The sequence below is a fragment of the Limulus polyphemus genome, unplaced genomic scaffold (genome assembly GCF_000517525.1).
Source record: "Limulus polyphemus unplaced genomic scaffold, Limulus_polyphemus-2.1.2 Scaffold538, whole genome shotgun sequence".
Lineage (NCBI taxonomy): Eukaryota > Metazoa > Arthropoda > Merostomata > Xiphosura > Limulidae > Limulus > Limulus polyphemus.
In genome coordinates this window covers 41,171-55,969 of record NW_013666148.1, presented here as the reverse complement: position 1 = coordinate 55,969, position 14,799 = coordinate 41,171, and the positions used below count along the sequence as shown (strand labels likewise).

The 14,799-nt window shown below is 34.4% G+C and overlaps 1 protein-coding gene across 1 annotated transcript in view; it reads left to right on the top strand.

Annotated features, from left to right (window-relative positions):
• The window catches only part of LOC106458961, a 101,229-nt gene that overhangs the window by 61,145 nt on the left and 25,285 nt on the right, over window positions 1-14,799 (top strand). Inside the window, exon 3 of the mRNA XM_022385333.1 lies at window positions 12,800-13,345. Coding sequence (XP_022241041.1) covers window positions 12,800-13,345 — 546 coding nt within the window. The remainder of the gene's footprint in view (window positions 1-12,799; window positions 13,346-14,799) is intronic.

Sequence of the window (14,799 nt, the reverse complement as noted above, 5' to 3'; positions counted from 1 at the left end):
GCGCAAAATTCAAAAAACAAACAAACAAACAAGTCCGCAGACATACCACTGTGACACTGGGGGGCAAGCAGTATAAGTATTCTATATTAAACTATAGTAAACGTTTCATCTTTACACGTCGAATAAGTTTGAAATTACTCTATGCGAAATTATTAGGGCTTAATAACGTGCTTTGGAGAAATGTCTCCGATCACAATATTGAAAACTTCTTAAATCATTCTGTTGATAATTCATCCATCTTACACGTCACGGACGTCTCTTAAATTGCGCGATAAAAAAACTTTACATCTCTCAATTAAATGAAGTTTCTCAAATTACAGAGAAGTCTATAAAATGATACTGTATTAAAGTATTTGAACGTCAGCTGGAAAAATATTTTAAATGTTACTGAAGTTTTTTCTCTTGCACTACTTTAAATGTTGCGTTCGAATACAACAATAAATCTATTGACACAGATACATTAAATGTATCTCAAATTACTCTTAAGAGTTATACAACTTTACGCTGTGAAAAAGCCAATCATCCATCTTAACATTGGAAAAATTTCTAACATTGCACGGAGAGGAGTTTTACTTTACACTTTATAAAAGTGGAGAAGCATATAAAAAATACACCGCGACAAAATCATCCACTTTGCACTAAAAAAACCTCGTTCACTCTAAACTTTCAATATTATCTGAAACAACATACTTGAGATTCACTTAACTTACACCGTGATAAAGCTTTCTTTCTTACGTTGCTCAAAAGTTTTCCACACTATATTATAGGGAAATATTTCGACATTTCCCTTTGAAAAAGTCTCCAAGAAGTCTGTCAATTTACACTTTGAAGAAGTTTCTCAAGTTACACTACGAAGAAGCACTCCTCCTTACATACTATTGTCGGGCTGATCTAATGATTTGTGTGCCGGGCTGCGTATTGAAAGGTCCGAGGTTCGAGCCCGAGATATACCACTAAACACACTCCATAAAATCAGGTATAGGAGCACGTAATAAATGTGGTACATAATCTCACTATTCGGTTAAGAAGAGTAGCCGTGTAGGCGGCGAGTGTTGTTGAGTAGATTCTCGCTTTACGGTTTGCACATCTAAATTTGAACTAGCTATGCTTGAACTTTGGGGTCTCTGACTTGGCATCAGCCCATACGTTCCTTAATTAAGGTGCTGTTCAGTTTGAAAAAAAAAAAAATATTTACACTTTAGAAAAGCAACCACCCTACAACTTGGTGCAGTCTTTTAACTTACACTGTGAAAAAGTCTCCAACTTTACACTTTGAAGAAGTTTCTCTCAAGTTATACTTTAAGAAATACTCCAAATTGCACTAAAAGAAGTCTCTAATCTGACAGATCTGTTTATGCATTACTTACTAGTCGTGTATCTCAAAGAATTTTGTCGTAAAGATTTTCCAGTATATTTCAGAACCAAGAAATGAAACTCCCCCCCACCCCCCTCCAGTAACCAATATAGTGCACACTAGAAAAAGTATATATGAAATTAGTTTTGTGGCGTCATTTTTCTGATTTCTCTTTCACGTGAAAAGTATTGGTTTAAAAAAAAAAGGTTTTAATAGGCTTGTTTTATATTTCATTGATCTGACATTAGAAATAGCGTTTATGAACTTTAATCATTTACTTGTAATCGTGAGGGTTTTTTTAAAAAACTCTTTAGGTACGGTGTATATTTTGAAAATGTTTTCCGATAGTGAGCCTAACTGTTTGAGTGATTGTTAAAAGAGTTTATTAATTAAATCCCCCTGCAGCTTTTTTTTTTCTTAAAATTTTTGGGGGGGATTGTTTTTACGAAATCTATCATTTATTATTCACTATGCGCATTAAAGAAATATTTGTATTACCTTAAGCCTATCAACGAAATGTAATTTTAACTCCGATATATAATAACAAGAAGCTGCTTACAAAATCCTTTAATGGCCGAGCTAGTGCGGCAAGGTAAATAAACTCCATACTATTCTATCTGTAATCTTTATGTGAGTAGTCTAAGTAAACGTACGCTTCTTAGTACCTATAGCAGGAGAAAAAGAAAAGCTTCATGCAACTGATTCCGTAATGGGGGTCTAACTTTCGAAGCTCGTAATGGCTGTTCAGTCTGTATAAAGATATTTCAAATACCATATAAATCCTTCTGAATTTTCCATCGTGCTCTTCTTGGCATTCAACAGCATTGAGCTGTCGTAAGAGTTGGGGAAAACGCTGTCAAGAAAATTATTTCTCTATCTCTCTTGAAAGTCTTTCCATTAGTTATTTGTTTTAACTGTCACAGTACCATTTCTCTGTATTATAAGATCAGAGCCTTTTGGACATATAGTCTAAGACTAGTCCTTGAACTAGTGGTATGTGTCTTCGTTAAACACCATATCCAGCTGTCGAAAAGATTTCCCACAAGGCTCAGGTCAGAATTCTAGCCTGTTCTGGACGTATCCATCTTTTTCTTTTACTTCCATATAATACAGCAGCGACAAGCTAGTCATCCGCAACTTTTCCCAAATGCACTACCACAAAAATGAGGGGGGGGGGAGGGTTGTTTGTCATTTCTTTAAATAAAATGTGAAAGATCTAATCACATAAAAAATGTCTAAGAACTTTGGAAATTGAACCAAATTAACGACTTGTTCCTTTTTGTTTCACCTTAGAGCAAAGTAACAAGCCGAAAATTACATGTAGTCCGTTTTCTGTTTGAAGTAAATGTTAATGTGTGGTAAAGGTTTACATTTTATCAGTAAAAAAGCTTAGAGTTTCGTGCTTCACCCTATAAACAAAAAGTAAACACATACCCTACTTAGTCAGGAAACTTATTACGTTTCTAACTCGTTTAGCTATGAATGATGAATTTATCAGACTTGCACATTTAAAACAAATTGTTAATATCGAAATTAGAAACGTTCAGGTTTATTGTATAGAAATCAACTTACAAGACTAAAAGATGTTTTCCAATCGTAGAAATAATATGAGAATGTGAAATATTAACTAAAAAAATAAAGCTATCGACATTAATTCTTCGATTTGGGAAACTTATTTTTAAATTTACGTCACTTTGGCGGAAAAATCTATCTGCTGCAGTAAATACCATAACCACTCCCTCTATATGTGTGTTGCACCGCTTGTTAAATGTAAGCCACTCAAATGTAAACATCTCGGTTTCGCATTCTTTACGTTTTCTGTAATAATGCCACCCAGATGTGTTGCAAAATATTGGAAGTGATCTATATAAGGAAGGTCTGTTCCTCGCTTGTCGCTCTCCGTTTTGGTCCATTGAGATTGAAAAGGCGGTTGTATCTGTTATTTCTCCTTGACTTGTGACCTGAAGAAACAGCAATTAGTTAGCCACATGCTTCGAAATAATTCTTCCAGTACAAAGCGACCGAACATACCAATGTGGTCAGAAAAGGGCCTCTGTTCGTAGAGTGTCAGAGTTCAGAAAGAAGAAGAAGAAGCAAAGAGTAATGGAGACCTTTAGAAAAGTGCTTTAGAGTCTTTGCATAACAAAGAAGAGATTATAGATATCCGAAAGTAATATTGGAAAATATTTCACGCACTCGTATGGAAATCGATTTGAGTTTAAAAACATTGAAATTTAAGCTTACGTAAATCATCTTCCTTAAGTAATAGATGGAATAAATAGTTATTGATACTGATGTGTTCTGGAAGTAATCTGAGGTCACGTGCTCAAGGATAAATTACGATGTTTTGAAGGGCTTAACTAGAAGCGCCAATATAAGTAAATGTGTAGCCTGTAACATATGGTTGTTGGATAAAGTTAGGAATCAAGTTAATGCGAACTCGTCATTAGTCGATATCACTTTAACACAAAGCTGTGACAGAAATATTATTGAATGTAATTAGTTTCGACTTTAAGCAGTGATTGAACCCTGCTTTTTCTGCTTCCACAGATACGTTTGTATTTATTATAATCTCCTAATCTCACTCTAAGAATCCATTATTTCGTTTTTTTCTCTCTCCCCCTCTATACCCCCGTCTTTTGAATATAGTTTTTTATGTCATTTAACTTATCATATCTGATTTATTAATATTTGATAATGGTGGGGTTTAAGCACAAAGCTACACAGGCAATCGAGCCTTAGATTGTTTTTTAACGATACTTTAGCGGAAATTCCATAAACGCTCCCTCTTTCTATATATATATATATCGATTGAGGGGGGGACTATTGGTAATTTACCGTTATTTATTAATAACTCTCTAATATACTGAAAAAAAATTATCCAGTGTGTATTATTTCATGACAAAAATTTATATACTTTGTTTTCACTTTCACATTTAAAATGTTATGAAATTTTGAAATTTGTTGAATCATACATATATAACAGTGAGCATTTTGTTATATAACTGTGTACTTTGTCATCGGCAGTTAGGTCTTCACTTTTCTTAAAATAACTGGAATTTTATACTTAAAACGTATATACATCTATATTTGTCAAGCCCCATTGTTACCGTTCATGATCTCCATTATCTCAAAATTTGGTGTGCACAGGAATTTTTATATCTTAATATTTCAGTACGTTTGTTTGTTTGTTTGTAATTAAGCTCAAAGCTACACAATGGGCTGTGCTCTGCCCACCACGGGTATCGAAACCCGGATTCTTGCGTTGTAAGTCTACAGACATACGGCTGTGCCACTGGGGGAGGGGGCTTTTCAATACGAAAACTATACTTAACGTGAAACTAAATATTTGTTTATTTCAAGATAAAATATCTTAATGAGGTGCACGAACAACTAAAAGTTATAATGTTTCAGTCAAACAATTAGATATACATACCGAGCTCTCTTGGCTCTTCCGGACATAAAGGATAACGCCATCTTCATGACACTTGTACACGTACAACCACGTTTCAAACAGTCCTCTGATAATTGTTTTTTTTTCTTCTGAAAAAAATTCGCATGTACTTATTTTTCCTATTTCATTTTGTGTAGAGCCACTGAGATAGAACATGATTTTGTGTATATATGGTATGATAGTATGTCAGTTTGCGCAACTTCTTGCATTTGTTGTAGAGTAATTTTCGTGTAAAGACCCAGTAACGATTGTTTGTTCTTGTTTGTTCTGAATTCCGCGCAAAGCTACACGAGGGCTATCTGCGCTAGCCGTCCCTAATTTAGCAGTGTAAGACTAGAGGGAAGGCAGCTAGTCATCACCACCCACCGCCAACTCTTGGGCTACTCTTTTACCAACGAATAGTGGGATTGACCATCACATTATAACGCCCCCACGGCTGAAAGGGCGAGCATGTTTGGTGTGACAGGGATTCGAACCCGCGACCCTCAAATTGCGAGTCGAGTGCCTTAACCACCTGGCCATGCCGGGCCTTCCAGTAAATTCGGGCAAACAATATACTGCTGCTTCGTCGTGTTAGTACCAGGAAGATAAAGGCTCACATATTTAGAAGAAAGATGTGGAGATATCGAAGATTTTGAAAATAAACGAGACTTATATAATCACTTCTATATTTTCTTGATAATTATTAATTGTTAACCCCGACATCAGTATAGGCTTTAAAGTTGTATGTCTGTATATGTTTATGAAAGCTATGTAAAGTTTTACTTTTATTTTCTATTAGCAGATCTATTAGTGTAGAATATTTGATCATGACAAGTAAAAGCACTTCTATATACACTCTCATCAGATTTATAACTTGTTATAAAGTTTTAATTTTATTTTCTATTAGCAGATCTATTAGTGTAGAATATTTGATCATGACAAGTAAAAGCACTTCTATATACACTCTCATCAGATTTATAACTTGTTATAAAGTTTTACTTTTATTTTCTATTAGCAGATCTATTAGTGTAGAATATTTGATCATGACAAGTAAAAGCACTTCTATATGCACTCTCATCAGATTTATAACTTGTTAGATTGATTTCCTAAGTTTAGCTAGATATTTTCACGTTTCTTTAAGATGAGTAAAAACACAAAAGTCAATAATACCTCGACTCCCAGTGGCTCAACGGTAAGTCTGAAGGCTTATAACGCTACAAACCGGGTTTCGATACTCGTGGTGGGCACCGCACATGTAGGTCGTTATGTATCTTATGTGCTTAACTACAAACAAACAATAGTAAATCAATAGTTTGGGTTACAACATAATAAACGTTCAGTTAAGAATCTGTTTTTTTTATATTTGTGGGTAGGAGTTTTCGTACAGAACAATTCAATTTTGTCAACTTGAAGCGCCTATATGTACTTCTAAATTTCGTGTTTGGGATACAATTTAATACTAGAATACTTAATATAGAAATTAGTGCATATTTGCTAAGGACGACTTTGTTTAGATTTATATTTTATATATCATCAATAATCATCACAAAGAAGTGAAAATAAAAGAAAGTTAAAGTATGCCATAACTCACATTTTTATATGCAGGTACGTATTTTAGGAATGAAACGAGTCAGGCATTTTGCTCTGTACAGATCACGTTTCAAAATTACCATGACTCACGTATACAGGGAGTCTGGTGTATACTGCTCTCTCGTCTTTTTTTTAACTAGTTCTGGTACATTCGTCCGTTACACACCCATGTGCACATTAACTTAACGGCGAAGTCGTCAAGGAGAAGTGTGGAAACTTGATAATGTCAAATGTACAAGCAAAATATGTACACCGGTTAAAATATCAAGCCTGGTGTATCTGTTTTGAAAACCCAGTTGTTAACGAAATGTACATCATGGGATATGAGATATAAATATGTCAGTTAAAGTATTAACTATCATTATATTTCTAAGGTAACCCTGATAGAGAAACGGAAGTCACGTGGTGAGAAAACGTAAATATTCTGTAATTAATTTGAACATCAAATGTAGAACTTTATATTTAATGGGATTTGCTTTGCATTACATGAATTTATTTTTTAATTAGCCAACAAAGAACTTTAAAAGACTAATCCAGCTGTGTGGATAATGTTAATATTAGAGTTTCTATAGCAAAAATACAATATTCTAAATGACATGTTGTTTTAAAGGATGACGTATATAATACTAATTCAGTTGACGTAACTTAACCCTCCATGTGTAAACTGAGTAAAAAATATAAACGTAAAATACCATTTATCATGCCATTACATTTCAAATTTTAAAAATATTTATATATATATATATATGTACACAAGATGCAGATGTTATAAGATACTTAGTCAGCCTTTAACCCCACTGTTCTATTTATCTTGGAACAAATTAAATACATTTAAAAGTTCACTGAAGGAGTACGTCATATGTTTTTGAGAAGTGGCTTGGCCTATTTTTTCTTTCAGTTAATCCACAAAAAATCCGCTTTATGTAGATGTACGCCATTGTTTTGTTTGTTTTTTTTTATATCTAATGCATTACCTTAAGTCTGTTCTACACATGATAATGATTGTGTGATTTAAATTAACGAACACTCTCTTTATAGTTTTTACCTCTTTACACACAGATTCGAAATTGTGACACGACGTTGCTTTAGTAAAAACCTGCATTTTGATGAACCTTCAGTAAAACTCTAGCGATGTGTGTAGGCGTAAAAACAATTTACTGTGGCAGAATCAGGCAACGTTTAGAAAGCGAAACGTTAAAAATGATAAAAGTCGGATAAAATGCAGTCAAGACTTTTGTCAGACAGTCTTTGTTCAATTATATAATTATGTGACTTTTCCATCATTGATGTGTTTCGTACTGAAATATATTCGTTTAAATTTTAAACGCTGTTTTCATATTTGCACAGTTTCTCACTTTTTAATTAGTTTTTAAAATATGCTTTATGCTGTTGTTATTTTTGTAGCTACTCTCACCTGCCTAGATGTACAAGGTGAGGCAAAATTTACTATACAGTTAGTGTAATTGGTATAATACGGTTAGTACTAAATAAAATATTACGAAGACAATAGAAACCAATTTAATTATTGTTCGTTTCAGAATAATAGTTTTTGTTTGTTTGTAATTAAGCACAAAGTTACACAATGGGCTATCTGTGCTCTGCTTACCACGGGTATCGAAACCCGACTTCTAGCGTTGTAAGTCCGCAGACATACCGCTGTGCCACTGGGGGGCGAATAATAGTTATAAATTATATTATCATCAAGATGAAACAACTGTATAGTCACTTATATCATACCCTGCATACACACCTTATATACATTTGATATACATATGTTAAGCTGCATATAGAGGTTATCATTATGTTAAAACCGGCTGGTTGAGCGCATTTCTTCTGGAGGACACATCATTATTTGCTTGTTATGATATTAAAGTTACACAGCTATTTGCGTTTACTTATAAGACTGGGGGGAAATTTAGAATTCGTGTTTTAATACATCGCATATACCAGCAGAAAAATTACTATGTCGAGAACAACAACAAAGAAGCTCTAGACCATTGTTGTTTCGGCATGCGTTTGTAAATCCACACATTTTATTGTTGTTGTTTTTGTCGTTCAAAAAAATTTTTTTTTCAATAACGATTATACTTTTCTTCAGAACTAACGTCTCCGAGGCTCTTGCATGATATAAGAGAGTAATCCGTTTCTGTTTAAAACTGGATCATTCCGTCTGCCAAATATAAACATACGTTCATTTGATTGTGAACCTATAGATTCGCACTAAGCAACAAATTAAAGTCATTTGATTGGACTCTATTCAAGTTTTAGTTGAGCTTCTCCTATCTAAAAGTTGAAAAACATACAACAAATACTGACTTAAATATAACTGAAATTAAACTACAGTGTGAGCGTTGTAAAAAGAAAAAGAGGGAAACTGCGTGTACTGGATTCTGAACATTAGAATCCAAATATGTAGATCAAGAAAACCTGATAACGACAGACCATTTGATATTATTGTGGGTGCTTACTTGTAGTTGCATGACAATAGTGTATCTTTTACACTAATAACATACTCTTCTAGTTTCCATGTGAGTCGTGATATTCTAAAGCGATGTGATTATTTTTTTAACAGTGACACATCTTTTCACCTAATTGAGTGTGGCTGTGTACTGCCAAGCACGATAATAATTATGCATGTGTAATATACAGTAGAATGAAGCTATGGTGATTAGAACATATAACTCGATAATCTCCCTTAAGATTAAGAGTGTAAGTTATAACTCCTAACGGTAGAGAGCGCTAGTATGCATTTTTTTTTAGTGTTTAATCGAGAGCAATTACAATAATTGAGTGTGGCTGTGTACTGCCAAGCACGATAATAATTATTCATGTGTAATATACAGTAGAACGAAGCTATGGAGATTAGAACATATAACTCGATAATCTCCCTTAAGGTTAAGAGTGTAAGGTATAACTCCTAACGGTAGAGAGCGCTAGTATGCATTTTTTTTTTTGAGTGTTTAATCGAGAGCAATTACAATAATTGAGTGTGTGTGTGTGTGTGTACAGAAGCACACGCGTATAATTTATATATCTATGTCCATCACCGCAAACATAGATTTATATCCAAAAGTATAGATTTTTAGTTTTACTAATTTTTCTTCCTGGCTTCGATTTTCCTGTAGGTGTAAAACATAAATAAACGTCTGATTAGTAGTTAAAGGTATTTATATTTATGGCAACGCTACTAAGGTTATCTATCGCGGTCCCTAATTTTGAACAAGAGGGAAGACAGCCAGTCAACAGCACCCTCCCATCCACCATCTACGTAAAGGGTTAGGTTGTCACTCTTATAACGCACCCAGAACTTAAAGTGCAGGAAATATTTAGTGATATCGCACGGGATCGAACTCAGCTCCAAAATCCAAAGTTCTACCTCGGCGCCAACCCGTAGTGAAAGAAAAACCTTGGATTTAGTTTATTCTTTCCTGTTCAAATTTCTTTATGCAAAATGGAATCGTTCAGCGAAAACATTTTTAAGTTCTCTTGCAGAGCCAACAGGTAGATGTTTAAAAGTTTTTGCGCTCATGGAAATGATTTGGCGTTTGCAGAGACGCTAAAATTCGAGATTATATCATATAAAAGAGCCATAAAGAACCTGAGACATTGCAAATATAAAATATACTTTCCCAGATGTATTTTGAAGTGAGAGTTGTATCGTAGGTGATACACGGTACGCTTTTATACGTTTGCTGAGTCAATGAAGTGCTTTGCAGTATAAACAGCTTTGAAATTAAAGTGAAAAGTGAAATTAAGTGAAACGATAGCGAAAGTATTTGATTTGAAGCAGCCAACCATATCAACAAAGAACAAAATAAAAGGAAAAGCTGATACAGTGCTATCTTAACGAGAGTAGTGGGGTTAAAGAAGGCAGTCTGAACGGCGCCTTCTCAGCTGCTCTGCTGGCACGTTTTACATACGTGAAGTCCTGATTTAACATAGAAGTGAGGCCAAGAATGACACGAGCAAACTTCCAACATATTCGAGTGACATACATGTGCAAGTGCTAAGCAAGCTCTTAGACAAGCCCTTTCCTTACTCTCTTCACCCATGCCCGGAGCTGTGATTGAGTCGCTGAAACAAAACTATGTCAGAATAACTGTTCAGAAATTAGATAGGATAATTAAATATGTAGATAAATTAACGGATTGGTAGGTTGTCAGACTTAGATATAAAGATGGATACGTTCTTGCTCTCGTTTAGTTCTTGCTATACAAATCAAGACTCTTGTATAGCATTTTTGTCGTTGTTTTTAAACGCAAAGCAACACAATGAGCTATCTGCTATCTGTCCTTCGCGGGGGGATCTAACCCCGGAGTTTTATCGTTTTAAGTCCAAAAATTTACCACTGACTCACATAAACGAAAAGCTTCAGGATATTCATTGGGTTGTTCATTTATATTCTTGTACTATCTTACTCCAGTTTTGTTAGCAAGCAATCAATCTCTTAAATAAGTGGAATTTCGTTGTATAAAATAACAAACTACGTTTAACTAAGACAGTATGTTTCTCATTTAGTTCTGGGCCAGTGGCTATGTAGATAAGTGATATGCATACTGTATGATGATATCAATATATAATGATCCGTACGAATCATTACTTTTTCACCCACATTATAAACAGGAAAGTTTGGGTCATTTGGGCCAAAAAACATTGAAGTTAATCAATATATTTATACCAAAAAAAATCCAATTTTATCTCTAATTTAAATAGCGTCCAACTTTCAAACAGTATATCGTCATATAAATCCTTCTTTTCCTCGCTTTTGTTACAAGCTTAACATCTTCTGCTCTCATTTTGAGAGTTGTAGACGAATTACATTATAAAGTAAAAGTTTTGTCATGATGGCAGAATTTTTTTCCTTATCTATATCTCTGACTCATCGTGTTTCCTTAGTTGGTCTGTGCGTTTCAAGGGATCTTACAGTACAATCTGTTGTATCTTGGGGAGTTAAACTTTGAGACTTTGCTAATCAGTTTAACGACTTATAGCAGAAGCTATTATAAAACAATTATATATGCACATTTGCCTTCAGTCTTCTAATGTTCTCTTTTATTAAGTACTATTTGGAGTACCGGTCCCCTGGACGGAAGTTATGTTATGTAAATTTAGGATCAATGAAAGGTTATCTTAGGACATGAAGAGTTGCTTCCCTTATATGTAATTGTAAAAAACGAGAAAAAAAACGCCAATAAAAACCACAAAACGCAAAATGTAAAACTTAAAATTTGTATGTATCTCCCCATAGACCCAATGAACTTCCATATCAATTTTGGTGAAGATCCATTCACACCCTACGAAGTAGTTACATGGACATACAACATATAATAACTGATACGTGTTTGTACTTGAAATGACTGCACTGGTGGTCGAAACATTGTCATTATTATTCTTATATTATAAATAAAGACTTTTTGATATTTCCAACTCATTTCTTTCCTAGAAAGTTAATATTGGCGATTTGAAGAGTTAGAAAATCCGTAATAGCAGGGAGTTAGAGGAATACTTTTAATCTCAGATGGTAGACTTTCACTTTGCATGCCTGGTTTTGATCATTAGAGGTGAAAGAAGCTGGATTACTATACATCAATACTTAATTTATGTTGATACTTGATATCATAAGGAACATCCTATATTAACAATAATTATTATACAAGATATGCTCTCGGTGAAATACCTAAAGGATGACGTAGTTATGAGATGAACATCGAATTTGCTAATACACATAATCACCTTGTATATAACAGGATTTGTTACTTACTGATATCCAGGTTAGGAAAAAATTAATTGATTTTATATAAACCTAAAAGATCATCCTTCAATGAAAAGGTAAAACAGAAAAGACAAATTTTAGAATTCTAGATATTCATTTTATAAATGTGTTTAAATATATCTTTTTTGCGCCATCTAAGCCCAATGTAATTTCTCTTGACGCTAAGTTTACAGACATTTGGCTTTTCCTCTGGTCCACTTAAAAAGTTCTTCCCAAAATGTTTTACATAAACACAATTTATAAGCAAATCACAAAGATTTTCTTTAGTACTCAAACAAACTACAAAATCTGAATTAACTCGATTTGTCTTTAACAATGAATATTTTAATGAAAAATTATATAGATTATTTATGCCTAAACTAATGGAGTTTATCACATTTAACTGCAGAATAAAGAGCAAGTTAACACTTCTTCCAACAGAAGTTACCCATAATGACTTTAGAGATTTGCCGCGCTGGAATTAACAAGGAAATAAAAAAAGAATTATTTAAATGTCCTCTTTGACTTTTTTGATAGAACTTAGAACAAAATTATCTTTGAAAAATGTATAATTAATGATTGACAATCGACAAGGTAGAAAGTATTTGAATATATAAATATATTTTAATAGTTACTACCACTCTTTCTTTAATTTCTGTCATTTCAGCAGTACCACCTACTTCCGTTCGTACAAGTCACCTCGAAAAGCTCAAGTTAAAGAAATTCACCACTCCAATGAAACTGCTACTGTTAAAGTAATTACTCCAGATGGCGTCACTTTAGTAGAGACAGTCGACCGCAGCGACACTTCACGGGAAGATAATAAATTACAGCCGCCACCTAGAATCCCACCTCGTCGAGTCAATAAACCACCATTCCAACCTCACCAACGGCCTACTAGACCACCACCACCACCACCACCTATCCTCGAGGTGGAAAATAGAAGAACCCATGAAAACGATGATATAGAGTTATGTCATATTCATAAAGAGGCAATCTCATGTTCCAGTACCACACATGTGCAGAAAGAATCCGATCACAGACTGCTTGTTAGAATAGAGGATTCCTCAAAATGCTCCAGCCCTGACTTACCTCTTCCGCCACCACCAAACACAACAGACACTGAAGTCATCAATTGTGATGATCCTCTCCCTCCACCCCCTTACCCGCAAGAAGTGGAACTACCTACCAAAGTGTTGCCTCAGTCATTAATGTAAGTAATAAGTAAACAAAATTAACAAAGCGGTAAGATAGAAGGATTATTCCATAGATTTAATTTCACGAGCTGGCGATACAATCGAAACCAATAAGCCTAAAAAGGTATGATAAAATTCAAGTTACCTCCTTTCGGTATTTAAACTGTAACCTTAAAGTATCATATTGCATACATAAATGGCGTTTCTGTCTCTCATCGTTCGGCCAACTGACGAAGTCTGGCATTGAATGAAAAGACATCTTTGGAAGTGACTTGTGGGAGACGGGAATAGACCTGAAATGCAGTTTTTACGTGTGTCTGATTTTGTATCCGAAATGGACAAATTAATTGGAATGTGTGAAGACTCGTCTACGTTTAACGTGATTTTTATCACACATTTTAATGTTATATTCAATCTATGTTCTAGATTAAACAATACATTAAGAAAAGACCAATTGAAAAAAAAACATCTTCAGTTTAACGTCATTTGTGTCACAAAGTTTAGGCTTATTGATTTCTAATGCTTCTCCAGATTTGGGCGTTCTAACAATAACTCTTGAATATATTGTTTGTTTGTTTGTTGTGAATTTCGCGCAAAGCTACACGAGGACTATTTGCGCTAGCCGTCCCTAATGTAGCAGTGTAAGACTAGAGGGAAGACAACTAGTCATCACCATCCACCGCCAACTCTTGGGCCACTCTTTTACCAACGAATAGTGGGATAAACCGTAAAGTTATAACGCCCCCACGGCTGAAAGGGCGAGTATGTTTGATGGGACGGGGATTCGAACCCGCGACCCGCAGATTGCGAGTCGAGTGCCCTAACCACCTGGCCCTACCGGGTCCCTCTTGAATAGAATCCTGTTAAAATAATCATCACCATAAACTAATAAATTACGATATAATGAAACAACAGCTAATCATTGTGTAAAGATATTGTTGCTTTTGAGTTAATTTAGCTAACTACTAAACACGTTTTGTGGTAAAACAGAAGTATCAATAAAGAATATGATTGATTAAAACCTTCATAAATTCACATAAATATAACCAATATAAAGTGAATGAAATTTTGTTACAGAAATCAACTGAATTAAGAGGTTCATATAACTTGCATTATAAGCCTATTCCTACTTACATGTATCAAAACACATGATAATAATATTAAGAAAAACGAAACTCAAAATGCTGTCTTCTTTTGTACGTAAATGCTTTTATTTTGTATATTTCATCATTTTGGAACTCCTCCACCAACTTGAAATTCCTAGAGGAATAAAACATGTATCTTCTGAGGTTAATTGCGTTTTATAAGAATGATGTCCCAGATCCAACGTTGCCTTGGAACTACTACATTTATCGTTGATCGTTTGTTTGTTTGTTTGTTTTTGAATTTCGCGCAAAGCTACACGAGGGCTATCTGCGCTAGCCGTCCCTAATTTAGCAGTGTAAGACTAGAGGGAAGGCAGCTAGTCATC